The 15,652-nt window shown below is 47.7% G+C and overlaps 1 protein-coding gene across 1 annotated transcript; it reads right to left on the bottom strand.

Annotated features, from left to right (window-relative positions):
* Positions 1-12,888: 12,888 nt before the first annotated feature.
* LOC109777251 (xylan glycosyltransferase MUCI21) lies at positions 12,889-14,959 on the bottom strand. Its single transcript, XM_020335899.4, has one exon. The coding sequence runs from the start codon at positions 14,649-14,651 to the stop codon at positions 13,107-13,109; it is 1,545 nt and encodes a 514-aa protein (XP_020191488.1). The 5' UTR covers positions 14,652-14,959; the 3' UTR covers positions 12,889-13,106.
* Positions 14,960-15,652: the final 693 nt, after the last annotated feature.

The following is a 15,652-nucleotide window of genomic DNA, read 5'->3' on the forward strand; positions in this document are numbered from 1 at the left end:
ATCGGTATGTTACTTGCCCGAGATTCGATCGTCGGTATCCCAATACCTTGTTCAATATCGTTACCGGCAAGTCTCTTTACTCGTACCGCAATGCATGATCCCGTGACTAACGCCTTAGTCACATTGAGCTCATTTTGATGATGCATTACCGAGTGGGCCCAGAGATACCTCTCGGTCACACGGAGTGACAAATCCCAGTCTCGATCCGTGCCAACCCAACAGACACTTTCGGAGATACCCGTAGTGCACCTTTATAGTCACCCAGTTACGTTGTGACGTTTGGCACACCCAAAGCACTCCTATGGTATCCGGGAGTTGCACGATCTCATGGTCTAAGGAAAAGATACTTGACATTGGAAAAGCTCTAGCAAACGAAACTACACGATCTTTTATGCTATGCTTAGGATTGGGTCTTGTCCATCACATCATTCTCCTAATGATGTGATCCCGTTATCAACGACATCCAATGTCCATGGTCAGGAAACCGTAACCATCTATTGATCAACGAGCTAGTCAACTAGAGGCTCACTAGGGACATGGTGTTGTCTATGTATCCACACATGTATCTGAGTTTCCTATCAATACAATTTTAGCATGGATAATAAACGATTATCATGAACAAGGAAATATAATAATAACCAATTTATTATTGCCTCTAGGGCATATTTCCAACAGTCTCCCACTTGCACTAGAGTCAATAATCTAGTTCATATCACCATGTGATTAACACTGACAGGTCACATCACCATGTGACCAACATCTAAAGAGTTTACTAGAGTCAACAATCTAGTTCACATCATTATGTGATTAACACTCAATGTGTTCTGGTTTGATCATGTTATGCTTGTGAGAGAGGTTATTAGTCAACGGGTCTGAACCTTTCAGAACCGTGTGCTTTACGAATATCTATGTCATCTTGTGGATGCTACCACGCGCTATTTGGAGCCATTTCAAATAATTGCTCTACTATACGAATCCGGTTTACTACTCAGAGTCATCCGGATTAGTGTCAAAGTTCGCATCGACGTAACCCTTTACGACGAACTCCTTTTCACCTCCATAATCGAGAAAATTCCTTAGTCCACTAGATACTAAGGATAAGTTCGACCGCTGTCATGTGATCCATTCCCGGATCACTATTGTACCCCTTGACCAACTCATGGCAAGGCACACTTCATGTGCGGTACACAGCATAGCATACTGTAGAGCCTACGTCTGAAGCATAGGGGACGACCTTTGTCCTTTCTCTCTCTTCTGCTGTGGTCAGGTCTTGAGTCTCACTCAATACTCACACCTTGTAACACAGCCAAGAACTCCTTCTTTGCTGATCTATTTTGAACTCTTTCAAAATCAAGTCAAGGTGTGCTGTCTTTTGAAAGTATCATCAGGCGTCTTGATCTATCTCTATGGATCTTGATGCCCAATATGTAAGCAGCTTTATCCAGGTATTCCTTTGAAAAACTCCTTTCAAACAACCCTTTATGCTTTCCAGAAATTTTACATCATTTCGGATCAACAATATGTCATTCACATATACTTATCAGAAATGTTGTAGCGCTCCCACTCACTTTATTGTAAATACAAGTTTCTAACAAACTTTGTATAAACCCAAAAACTTTGATCACTCCATCAAAGCGTATATTCTGACTCCGAGATGCTTGCTCTAATCCATGGAAGGATCGCTGGAGCTAGCATACCTTTTAGCATCCTTAGGATCGACAAAACCTTTCTGATTGTATCACATACAACCTTTCCTTACGAAAACTGGTAAGGAAACTTGTTTTGACATCCATCTGCCAGATTTCATAAATGTAGCTAATGCTAACATGATTCCGACGGACCTAAGCATCGCTACGGATGAGAAAAACTCATCGTAGTCAACTCCTTGAACTTGTGAAAATACTCTTTGCCACAAGTCGAGCTTCATAGACGGTAACATTACCGTCCATGTCCGTCTTCTTCTTAAAGATCTATTTATCTCAATGGCTTGCCGATCATCGGGCAAGTTCACCAAAGTCCATGCTTTGTTCTGATACATGGATTCTATCTCGGATTTCATGGCCTCGAGCCATTCGTCGGAATATGGGCCCACCATCGCTTCTCCATAGCTCGTAGGTTCATTGTTGTCTAGCAACATGACTTCCAAGACAGGATCACGCATTACTCTGAAGTAGTGCGCATCCTCGTCGTCCTACGAGGTTTGGTAGTGACTTGATCCGAAGTTTCATGATCACTATCATAAGCTTCCACTTCAATTGGTGTAGGTGCCACAGGAACAACTTCCTGTGCCCTGCTACACACTTGTTGAAGCGACGGTTCAATAACCTTATCAAGTCTCCACCATCCTCCCACTCAATTCTTTCGAGAGAAACTTTTCCTCGAGAAAGGACTCGTTTCTAGAAGCAATTACTTTTGCTTCCAGATCTGAAATAGGAGGTATACCCAACTGTTTTTGGGTATTCTATGAAGATGCATTTATCCGCTTTGGGTTCGAGCTTATCAGCCTGAAACTTTTTCACATAAGCATCGCAGCCCCAAACTTTTAAGAAACGACAACTTAGGTTTCTATAAACGGTGTCGTCTCAACGGAATTGCGTGGTGCCCCTTTTAAAGTGAATGCGGTTGTCTCTAATGCCTAACCCATAAACGATAGTGGTAATTTGATAAGAAACATCATGGTATGCACCATATCCAATAGGGTGCAGTTATGATGTTCGGACACACCATCACACTATGGTGTTCCAGGCGGTATTAATTGTGAAACACTTTCCACAATGTCTCAATTGTGTGCCAAACTCGTATCTCAGATACTCATCTCTATGATCATATCACAGACATTTTATCCTCTTGTCACGACGATCTTCAACTTCACTCTGAAATTACTTGAACCTTTCAATAATTCAGACTAGTGTTTCATCAAGTAAATACACTCAGCATCTACTCAAATCATTTGTGAAGTAAGAACATAACGATGTCCACTGCATGCCTCAGCACTCATTGGACTGCATATATCAAAATGTATTACTTCCAATAAGTTGCTCTCTTGTTCCATCTTACTGAAAACGAGGACTTTCAGTCATCTTGCCCATGTGGTATGATTTGCATGTCTCAAGTGATTCAAAATCAAGTGAGTCCAAACGATCTATCTTCATGGAGTTTCTTCATGCATATATACCAATAGACCTGGTTCGCATGTCTCAATCTTTTCAAAACGAGTGAGTCCAAAGATCCATCTATATGGAGCTTCTTCATGCGTTTTATACCAATATGACTCAAGTGGCAGTGCCACAAGTATGTGGTACTATCATTACTATCTTATATCTTTTGGCACGAACATGTGTATCACGGCGATCGAGATTCATTTCAGGTGCAAGACCATTGAAGGTATTATTCAAATAAACAGAGTAACCATTATTCTCCTTAAATGAATAACCGTTTTGCGGTAAACATAATCCAATCATGTTCAACGCAAACACCAAATCTCGATGGTAGAGGGAGCATGCAATGCTTGATCACATCAACCTTGGAAACACTTCCAACACATATCGTCATCTCACCTTCAGCTAGTCTCCATTTATTCCGCAGCTTTTATTTCGAGTTACTAACACTTAGCAACCGAACCGGTATCTAATACCCTGGTGCTGCTAGGAGTACTAGTAAAGTACACATTCATATAACGTATATCCAATATACTTCTGTCGACCTTGCCTGCCATCTCATCTACCAAGTATCTGGGGTAGTACTGCTTCAGTGACCGTTCCTCTCATTACAGAATCACTTAGTCTCGGGTTTGGGTTCAACCTTGTGATTCTTTACTAGAGCAGCAAACGACTCGCTGTTTCATGAAGTATCCCTTTCGCCCTTGCCCTTCTTAAACTAGTGGTTTTACTAACCATCAACAATTGATGCTCCTTCTTGATTTCTACTCTCGCGGTGTCAAACATCGCGAATAGCTCAAGGATCATCTTAACTATCCTTGATATGTTATATTTCATCACGAAGCTCTACTGGCTTGGTGGCAGTGACTATGGAGAACTATCACTATCTCATCTGGGAGATTAACTCCCACTCGATTCAAGCGATTGTGGCACTCAGACAATCTGAGCACATGCTCAACGATTGAGCTTTTCTCCCTTAGTTTGCAGGCTTAAGAAACTTGTCAGAGGTCTCATACCTCTTGACGTGGGCACTAGTCTGAAATCCCAATTTCAGTCTTCGGAACATCTCACATGTTCTGCGACGTTTCAAAAACGTCTTGGGTGCCACAATTCTAAACCGCACTGAACTATCATGTAGTCTTCAAAACGTGTATGTCAGATGTTTCGTAACATCTACAGACGACGCTGAGGTTCAGCACACCGAGCGGTGCATTAAGGACATAAGCCTTCTGTGCAGCAATGAGGACAATCCTCAGTTTACGGACCCAGTCCGCATAATTGCTACTACCAACTTTCAACTAAATTTTCTCTAGGAACGTATCTTAACCAGTAGAACTAAAGCGCAAACTATGACATAATTTGCAAATACCTTTTTGACTATGTTCATGATAATGAAGTTCATCTGATTATGAACTCCCACTCAGATAGACATCCCTCTAGTCATCTAAGTGAAACATGATCCGAGTTTAACTAGGCCGTGTCCGATCATCACGTGAGACACACTAGTCAAGATCGGTGAACATCTTCATGTTGATCGTATCTTCTATACGACTCATGCTCGACCTTTCGGTCCTCCGTGTTCCGAGGCCATGTATGTACATGCTAGGCTCGTCAAGTCAACCTAAGTGTATTGCGTGTGTTCCGAGGCCATGTCTGTACATGCTAGGCTCGTCAACACCCATTGTATTCGAACGTTAGAATCTATCACACCCGATCATCACGTGGTGCTTCGAAACAACGAACCTTCGCAACGGTGCACAGTTAGGGTGAACACTTTCTTGAAATTATTATAAGGGATCATCTTACTTACTACCGTCGTTCTAAGCAAATAAGATGCAAAAACATGATAAACATCATATGCAATCAAATAGTGACATGATATGGCCAATATCATCATGCTCCTTTGATCTCCATCTTCGGGGCACCATGATCATCTTTGTCACCGGCATGACACCATGATCTCCATCATTGTGTCTTCATGAAGTCGTCACGCCAACGATTACTTCTACTTCTATGGCTAACGCGTTTAGCAACAAAGTAAAGTAATTTACATGGCGTTATTCAATGACGCACAGGTCATGCAAAATAATAAAGACAACTCCTATGGCTCCTCCCGGTTGTCATACTCATCGACATGCAAGTCGTGATTCCTATTAAAAGAATATGATCAATCTCATACATCACATATATCATTCATCACATCTTCTGGCCATATCACATCACATAGCACTTGCTGCAAAAACAAGTTAGACGTCCTCTAATTGTTGTTGCAAGTTTTTACGTGGTTTGTAGGTTTCTAGCAAGAACGTTTCTTACCTACGTATGACCACAACGTGATTTGCCAATTTCTATTTACCCTTCATAAGGACCCTTTTCATCGAATCCGTTCCGACTAAAGTAGGAGAGACAGACACCCGCTAGCCACCTTATGCAACTTGTGCATGTCAGTCGGTGGAACCTGTCTCACGTAAGTGTACGTGTAAGGTCGGTCCGGGCCGCTTCATTCTACAATGCCGCCGAAACAAGAAAAGACTAGTAGCGGCAAGAAGAATTGGCAAACTCAACGCCCACAACTGCTTTGTGTTCTACTCGTGCATAGTAACTACGCATAGACCTGGCTCATGATGCCACTGTTGGAGATCGTAGCATAATTTAAAATTTTCCTACGCTCACCAAGATGCATCTATGGAGTCTACTAGCAACGAGGGGAAAGGAGTGCATCTACATACCCTTGTAGATCGCGAGCGGAAGCGTTCCAATGAACGTGGATGACGGAGTCGTACTCGCCATGATCCAAATCACCGATGACCGAGTGCCGAACGGACGGCACCTCCGCGTTCAACACACGTACGGTGCAGCAACATCTCCTCCTTCTTGATCCAGCAAGGGGAAAGGAGAGGTTGATGGAGATCCAACAGCACGACGGCGTGGTGGTGGATGTAGCGGTTCTCCGGCAGGGCTACGCCGAGCTTCTGCGAGAGAGAGAGAGGTGTTGCAGGGGAGGAGGGAGGCGCCCAAGGCTGTGTGTTGCTGCCCTCCCTCCCCCCCTTTATATAGGCCCCCTGGGGGGCGCCGGCCCTGAAGATCAGATCCAAAGGGGGGGGCGGCAGCCAAGTGGGGGGAAGGGGTGCCTTGCCCCCCAAGGCAAGGGGGAAGCTCCCCCCCTAGGGTTCCCAACCCTAGGCGCATGGGGGGAGGCCCAAGGGGGGCGCCCCAGCCCACTAAGGGCTGGTTCCCTTCCACTTTCAGCCCACGGGGCCCTCCGGGATAGGTGGCCCCACCCGGTGGACCCCCGGGACCCTTCCGGTGGTCCCGGTACAATACCGGTAACCCCCGAAACTTTCCTGGTGGCCGAAACTTGACTTCCTATATATAATTCTTCACCTCCGGACCATTCCGGAACCTCTCATGACGTCCGGGATCTCATCCGGGACTCCGAACAACTTTCGGGTTTCCGCATACATATATCTCTACAACCCTAGCGTCACCGGACCTTAAGTGTGTAGACCCTACGGGTTCGGGAGACATGCAGACATGACCGAGACGCCTCTCCGGTCAATAACCAACAGCGGGATCTGGATACCCATGTTGGCTCCCACATGTTCCACGATGATCTCATCGGATGAACCACGGTGTCGAGGATTCAATCAATCCGTATGCAATTCCCTTTGTCAATCAGTATGTTACTTGCCCGAGATTCGATCGTCGGTATCCCAATACCTTTTTCAATCTCGTTACCGGCAAGTCTCTTTACTCGTACCGCAATGCATGATCCCGTGACTAACGCCTTAGTCACATTGAGCTCATTATGATGATGCATTACCGAGTGGGCCCAGAGATACCTTCCGTCACACGGAGTGACAAATCCCAGTCTCGATCCGTGCCAACCCAACAGACACTTTCGGAGATACCCGTAGTGCACCTTTATAGTCACCCAGTTACGTTGTGACGTTTGGCACACCCAAAGCACTCCTATGGTATCCGGGAGTTGCGCGATCTCATGGTCTAAGGAAAAGATACTTGACATTGGAAAAGCTCTAGCAAACGAAACTACACGATCTTTTATGCTATGCTTAGGATTGGGTCTTGTCCATCACATCATTCTCCTAATGATGTGATCCCGTTATCAACGACATCCAATGTCCATGGTCAGGAAACCGTAACCATCTATTGATCAACGAGCTAGTCAACTAGAGGCTCACTAGGGACATGGTGTTGTCTATGTATCCACACATGTATCTGAGTTTCCTATCAATACAATTTTAGCATGGATAATAAACGATTATCATGAACAAGGAAATATAATAATAACCAATTTATTATTGCCTCTAGGGCATATTTCCAACAGGGAAGGCTGGTGGGAGGACGGTCCGACTAGAAAAAATTCGAGAACCACACGGGGACGTTCCGGTAGGTGATACTGTCACACCGGAGTTAGTGAGGGAACCCGTAGTGGAGTCGACACCGGTTCCACGGAGGTCGGAAAGGTTACAATTTGCATGACTGCAATGTGTTGTTCTTGGAGAACAACGAGCCGACTACGTATGTGGAAGCGATGGAGAGCCCTGATTCCGAGTTATGGCTTGAGGCCATGAGATCCGAATTAAAGTCCATGGATGACAATCAAGTTTGGAACTTGGTTGATCTGCCAGATGGCATAGCCATTGAGTGCAAGTGGATCTTTAAGAAGAAAACTGATATGGACGGAAATGTCACAGTCCATAAGGCTCGACTTGTTGCTAAAGGTCATCGACAAGTTCAAGGAGTTGACTACGATGAGACTTACTCACCGGCAGCGATGCCTAAATCAATTCGGATCATTCTTGCTATAGCGGCATATTTCGACTATGAAATATGGCAGATGGATGTCAAAACGGCTTTCCTTAATGGAAATTTAACCGAGGATGTGTATATGACACAACCCGAGGGTTTTGTCGATCCAAAGAAGTCTAGCATGGTATGCAAGCTTCAGAGATCCATTTATGGATTAAGGTAAGCATCTCGGAATTGGAACATTCGCTTTAATGAAGCTGTCAAAGAGTTTGGCTTCATCAAGAATGACTGTGATCATTGTGTATTCAAGAAGGTCAGTGGGAGCTCAGTTGCATTTCTGATCTTATATGTGGATGACATATTATTGATTGGAAATGATGTTCAAATGCTTGAATCTGTCAAGGACTCATTGAAAAATAGTTTTTCTATGAAGGACTTGGGAGAAGCAGCTTACATTTTGGGAATCAAGATCTATAGAGATAGATCGAGAAGGCTTATTGGATTAAGCCAGAGTGCGTATATTGACAAGGTGTTGAAGCGGTTCAACATGCAAGATGCCAAGGAAGGTTTCTTGCCCATGTCACATGGCATTAGTCTTAGCAAGACTCAGAGTCCTACGACTCCTGATGAGCGAAGACGCATGGATGGGATTCCGTATGCTTCGGTTGTTGGGTCCATCATGTAAGCTATGGTATGTACTCGTCTCGATGTTAATTTTGCTCTTAGCATGGTGGGCAGATACCAGGCTGATCCAGGGGAGAGTCACTGGACAGCGGTTAAGAATATCCTTAAGTACTTGAGAAGGACTAAGGATATGTTCCTGGTTTACGGAGGTGAGGATGAGCTCTTTGTAAATAGTTACGCTGATGCTAGTTTCCAAACAGATAGGGATGATAGTCGATCGCAATCTGGGTTTGTGTTCATTCTGAACGGAGGGGCAGTGAGCTGGAGGAGCTCCAAGCAAGATACGGTAGCTGATTCTACAACAGAGGCCGAGTACATTGCGGCTTCTGAAGCTGCAAAAGAAGGTGTTTGAGTGAAGAATTTTATTTCTGATCTTGGTGTGGTTGAGGGCGCGTCTAATCCATTGGACCTCCATTGTGATAATAGTGGTGCCATTGCGCAAGTCAAGGAACCACGGAACCATCATAAAACCCAACACATACTCAGACGTTTTAACCTTATTCGCGACATTGTCGAAAGAGGTGATGTTAACATATGCAAGGTACACTCGGATGCAAATGTTGCTAATCCATTGACGAAGCCTCTCCCACGTCCGAAGCATGAGGCGCACATGAGCTCCATGGGCATACGATGCCTAAATGATTTACTCTAGTGCAAGTGGGAGACTGTTGGAGATATGCCCTAGAGGCAATCATGTGATGATGATATTTCCATATGTATTCATGAGTCCTTTGTATTGTCCTTGAACATTATCAATGATATGTATCAATAAGTATGTGACTTGTTTGTGGAACTATGTATTGTATGATGATTGTTTTAATGGTCCCTAGTTGATAAGGTTATGCGGACACATATCCTTGACTAGTATACGACTCGGTTGATGACTATGTTTCACAAGTCATGTGCATGGAGATGCTAAACCGATAGTATGGGCTCGGGGATGGAGATCACCGAGCCGGACAAACCCACTTTGAGACGCAGCGAGATATAGTCATCTGTTAGTCTCAAGTGCAATGTCTATGCCATGTCCTAGACCTGAGGTCCTCGCATGTTCTCGGGATGAGGATCGACTCACTTAGGGTCTATCAAACGCTACTCCGTAACTGGGTAGTTATAAAGGTAGCTTTCAGGTGAGTCGTGAGACATGCCGCGAGACATGGTTGACCAAGATGGAATTTGCCCCTCCTATTTGGAGAGATATTCTCTGGGCCCTCTCGAGTGATCAGATTCGGAAAGCATGGCCATGCGACTTGGGTTAAGTGTTAACCCAGTTCGGGAATCTGTATCATGGTTTCGAGAAAAGAGGTCGAGCTAACGCAAGGGTGACAAGTACTCGCCTTGAGCTCGACAACAAATATCGTGAGGCAAAAGGAATGTTGCATATGCCACATTGTTGAGGTTCGTCAAACGACTTTACGCCCACATGGGAGTTGGCACGTTCTGCTAGGAGCCGCTACCAACTATCGACTTTGGTCGTGTCCATGTGTACGTGAACCTATAGGGTCGCACACTTAAGGGGCTGCAGCCCATTCGAATTGGATCTGAGTGGAAAATGGATGTGGGCTCCTAGTGGGCTCAAGTGTTGAGCCCACCTCGGAGGTCTATATAAAGGGGAGTGGGCACACCACTTAGGGTTGATCGGATTGAACCCTGGTTAGCCATCGCCACTCCCCATGCCCATGCCGCGCGACCGGACCTAGCAGTCCGCCGCTCGACGCTGCTCCCCATACGTGTGGATACCTTGGAGGCATCTCATCTGCGGTGCTTGGACGAACCGTTCGAGGGAACCGCGAGGTGCCGTTCGCGGGAGATCACCGTTCACGGGTCTTCGCTGTTCGCGGGAGATCGACAACGCGAGGAGGAGACGGCCCGGGAGATCGGCTACACGCATCACCAACTCTACTTCCGCTGTGGGGACTGCGCGTCTAGTGGTAAACCCGATCCCGTGATCTATTTCCAGCAGCATGATCTTGGGTGCATGGTAGAAAATTTTATTTGGCGCTAGCGTAGCGTACCGCCTGTTCCAACAGCTTCAATGGAACTTCGCCGGATTTCCTCGGTATTGCCAGGGAGCTTTGCCACGCTCCGTGCTGCCATGGAGCAGCGGCGGCGGCTCCTGATGATGCGACGCAGCTGTCACTGCCGACTCTCGGAGCTACGATGCAGCACTTGCTGTTGTATTGGAGCGCTCGCCGGTGATGCCGGCGCTACGAGACCGTCGAAGCAGTTGCCATGATGGGTTATGCATCAACGCTGCGCTGCGTGGATTGATGGGTGTGGACTGTGGAGGATGCAAGACAGAGGAGAAAGACGATGGGGGCTGCATTGCTGAGGAAAGTGTGCAGGTGCTCCAACTGTCACAGATCGGACGGACGTATTGACTTGCATCGAACGGTCACCAAGGCGGTTTACGCATAGCAGTGGCCATAAACTAATTTCTCCATCCCCTAAATTCAACTAGGTGGGCCCCACTCCGCTAAATTCGTCCAACAAAAAAATGCCACCTAGGCGGCCGTTACGTTAATCACACATGATTCCTGGCGTAGGTGTAGCATTGCTCATTTGAGAGTGACGGCAAGAGAAGAGTAAGGGAACCGGAAAGGATCAAACGAAGAGGGCGATGAAAACGAAAGGCAGCGGCTGGATGGAAGCAACGGAAAGACCACCGCGTCCAACCACCACGGAGGTTGAGGGGTCGAAACAAATCAGATTTCTGTTCGTCGACACTGGCTTTCCTAGGATCCATGCCACGCCACACCCACCAATCCCCAGATCAACGAACCGACGGCTTCCTCACAATTGTTTAGACGTCCCTAACAACCAGGGGGTTAGCGTGTGGGCCATGGCAGACTTATGTTATGTCCAGGAGAAAAATAAACGATTAGCACGGGTAGCCATCGCAACGTTTTGCCAAACGTAGACATGCTTTGTATTCTTCAAAAGAAACGTAGTTGTTGCTCTGTCACGTTTTTATTCAATCGTGCTTTTGTCACTCTTTGTATTTTCAACTATTTCTTTATACTAAAAGCACCCTTTGGTTTATATTTGTTGTGATAGCACTTTTAATTTTATTTCTGCAGTTGTACTCCAATGATGGGCACATATATGAAAATATGCTGCCACCTGCACCATTGACAGTCGTAGAAGAATACAAGATTTCCTAATAATTATTCCATATTGAACGAAAATTTGTTACCTGGCTCAGCCTTTTTTCATTCAATATCTCCTCTTCGGGGCCTCTTTGTTTCAAAGGGTTTTCAACAGAGTTTTGCACGATTCGGAGCCACATATATTTTTGACGTTAGAGTTGCCTTGGATTAAAGGAATGTATCCTCTGAAATATTCACACGTTGTTTTCCAGCACTACATTACTGCAGGTTTCCTGGCAAGAGGTTATACGGGTTGCAAAAATAAATGTATGACAGCTATGTCATCCAATCAATCTCTATGCAAAATTACCATGTTTTGTACTCAATTCGTCCGGGTTTATATTAGCCCCCCTATTATTTTGGGCTAAAGTTTGACTATATATTTAACTAATAAATGTAAATTGTATGTCATAAAAATTATGTCATTGGAAACCTCTGTCGAATACGAATCAAACAGTATACATTTTGTAGTGTATACTTTATATTTTGTTAGTCAAAAACTATTAAAGTTTGTCCCAAAATACACGGGGGCTAAATAAACCTGGATCAGGGAGTATGTTTCTATTATCAGTTCCTTTGTTTTTTATTACTTTAGAATCTTAATGTGTTGACCTCATATTCATGTGTTTTGAAAAATGCAAGTACGATGCAACGCTACCCGGCTTTTTCATGTTGTCGGCTGATGTCCCTTATACTATGAAATTAAATCCAGTAACCAGGGGTGGATACAGTAGAGGTGCCATGGGTGCAATGGCTCCCGCCTAAAAATTGAAAGTAATCTATACCATATACGTAGTGCTAATTTTCTGACAACTTAATGCTATTTCATGACTATTTGTTATGATTATAGTGATGTTTAGACGAAATTATACTATTTATAGCGCAATTTTCATAAATTTTAAAATGACGAGTTAAAATTGTGTTGCATCCCAGCACTAAGTTTCCAGGTAAACTGTGGCATCCCAGCACCAAGTTTCTAGGTAAACTGTGGCATCCCAGCACTAAGTTTCTAGGTCCGCCACTACCAGCAATAATAACGATTATAATGACGTGCAAGATGATTGCAAGAAGAACGTTCGTTCTCTAGAATTTTCGTTTTTCAAATCTTGTGAAACAAAGAGGCGTTTACTTGGACTCTGCATTTCCATTTATTATGTACATCATCTGTTGGGCTTCACATGTGAACAAGAATCTTGCACATGCTAACTATAATTGTCAATCACCAATCTCACTCGCCTCGTAAACAACAAAAATATTTTTTCTATACAGTATCATGCATCTTCTCTCTGGAAGGAAAAAAAAAGAACAAAGAAAAACGTATGGAGTATGAACACCGCCCATGCTACAACGGTTGGCTCTGCTGGCGCCGCCGCTGCGCCGCCCAGTGATCGTAGGCCTCGCGCAGCCGTCGCCGGAACCGCGCCATGTCCAGCCGCACGTTCTGCCCGTCGAGGTACACCTTCTTGGTGACCTGCCATCCCTTGGCGTTGACGGCGACCGGGTCGGTGAGCACGGGGTCGTCCCTGGCGTAGCGCCGGAACAGCGAGCTCTCGGACGGCAGGATCTTGTAGGGGATGTAGTGCAGGCCGAGCCGCCGCGCCGGCTCGCCGTAGTAGTTCTCGGCGGCCCAGTCGGTGCCGAGCGGCACCACCTGGATGAAGGCCGACCCCGGGCGCATGAAGAGGAAGTGCGTCATGGCCGCGCCGTGCACGCCCACCATCACGTCCGAGCCGTTCAGCACGCGGTACATCTGCGCGAGCTCCGTGTCCGGGCGCGGCCGGAGCACGGTCACCCGGAACCCGGCCCTCGCCGCCGCGCGCGCCAGCTCCGCCTCGTTCTCGATCGCGCGCGACCCGTTCCGGGACACGATCACCAGCCGCGGCCTGTCGTCGTCCGCGAGCTGCTCCGTGATGCGTTTCTTCGCTAGTGCCGCCGCCGCCGGCGCTGCTTGTGGCGTGGCGTTCTCCTCCTCGATGATCGCGTTGATGCGGCCGCGGTGCGCGTCGTCGAGCATGTGCCGGAAGTCCCGGATGCCCTGGCTTCCCGGCATCCGCGACGCGTCGATGGCGAGCTCGTCGTGGATGCGCAGGCCGACGACGGCCTCCGGGAAGCAGTGCGTGCGCGTGTCGTTGGAGAAGTCGACTGGCGGGAAGTCGGAGAGCTGCTCGACGATGTGGCCGTACTTGGTCATCCACCAGTCGTGGTACTCGAGCATGACGAACACCACCTTCCTGTTGTACCGGCGCGCGGTGATGTAGAGCGGGATGATGCCGTCGTTGAACTCGTGGTACACGTTGCCGGTGTAGCCGCCGGTGGAGAAGACGACGGCGGGGACGTCGTGCCGGACGTCGCAGCGTGCAGCGCCCTCGGGGTCGGGGACGGGCACGGCCCGGAGGCGCAGCTCGTCGATGGTGCTCATGACGCTGGACTCCCACTTGCGGGTGTAGGGGCGGATGCGCTCGTCGGCCGAGGCGGCGGCGGCGAGCAGGAAGAGGGTGTTGGAGGCGGCGTGGGTGCGGACGTCCCCGCGCATGACGCAGAGGTCGGCGCGGGGCGAGGCGCGGTCGCAGCAGACGCTGCCGTTGGGCACCCCCGCGCAGGGCGCCGGCGGCGTGGGCGCCATCTCCTGGTCGCAGCGGCGCGTGCGGCCGAGCTGCAGGAGGTCGTCCATGGCGGCGGAGAAGGGGCTGTTGGGGAGGAGGAGGAGCAGGCAGGAGACGAAGGCGAAGCCGGCGAGCATGAGGAGGAGCGCGTCGTGGCCGTGCTTCCGGTGGCGGCACGCGTAGTCCACCAGCCGGCCCCGGAGCTCCTTCATCTCGTCCGCCTGCTGCTTCTCCTCGTCGTGGGTGTGGTGCGGCAGGAGGCTCGCCCGGTGGTGGTGCACCATGCCCGTCGTACGTCCGTCCTCCGGTCACCGGTCAGAGCTCGGCACGTACGCAGAGACGTGTGTGCGGTGGGTGTGTGGCGATGGATGCGTTGCGTGGTGGTGTTGCGTTGTGGTTCAGTGGTTGGCTGGCTGGCGTCTTTTAAGCGCCGGTAGCCAAGTAAAACCGCGTTCCGGCCGGTGAGTTGTCGCTGGGGGCGGGGCGGGCGGAAGGATTGGATTGAGGAGGAAGGGAAGGGAGCTTGGTGAGGAAGCGCCGCTGACCGACCCACTGGAAATGGACTGGCGACGCGATCCATCCGCCTGGCCTGGGTGTGGTGGACGAAGGAACCTTCGCGGCGTGGTTGTGGTTGGCGGCCGCAGTCCGCGTCGTCCCTGGCTCCCTGCCGTTGGATGCACGAAACTATTGCTTGCTGATTTCATTTTGGCCTTTTCCGGTCGCCGTCAGGGGGTTTGCAAGGGACGGAACGCGTGGCGGTATTAGCTGTTCACAGGTAATAACGACTAGTGACTACTCGTCTCGTCTCTTCACCAATAATCTTTTCTTTTGCATTGAACCAATAATCAATTGACTACACAACTTTCTCACAAAAATGTAATACAAGCAGTAGAAATCATGCAAATTAAAATTCTTAAATACTCCCTCCGTAAATAAATGTGAATGTTTAGCGCTCTTATATTTTTTTACAGAGGAAGTATATACACATGACTACGCAATTTTGAAGTGACTACACGTGATTGAATTCCTAGTACCGTCACTACAACCAAATCCATTGCGACACACAAGAAATTTTGCCGTCGCCCAATCTCCAGCCACAAGAGGCAACAAGACGGGACACAATTGCGTCATGATCAACCAAGGCACCTCCATCGCAACAACTACTCCAGAAATGACCGACTCAACGCACCCCACCTAAAGCGTTTAGATGAGTCGGCTAGTGTGTTGTAGGATCAAGATTAATACCACATGCTAGATCTAGGTAGGGGAGGCCTAGTGATCTGCC

This window comes from Aegilops tauschii, chromosome 1 (genome assembly GCF_002575655.3).
Source record: "Aegilops tauschii subsp. strangulata cultivar AL8/78 chromosome 1, Aet v6.0, whole genome shotgun sequence".
NCBI classification, from domain to species: Eukaryota; Viridiplantae; Streptophyta; class Magnoliopsida; order Poales; family Poaceae; genus Aegilops; species Aegilops tauschii.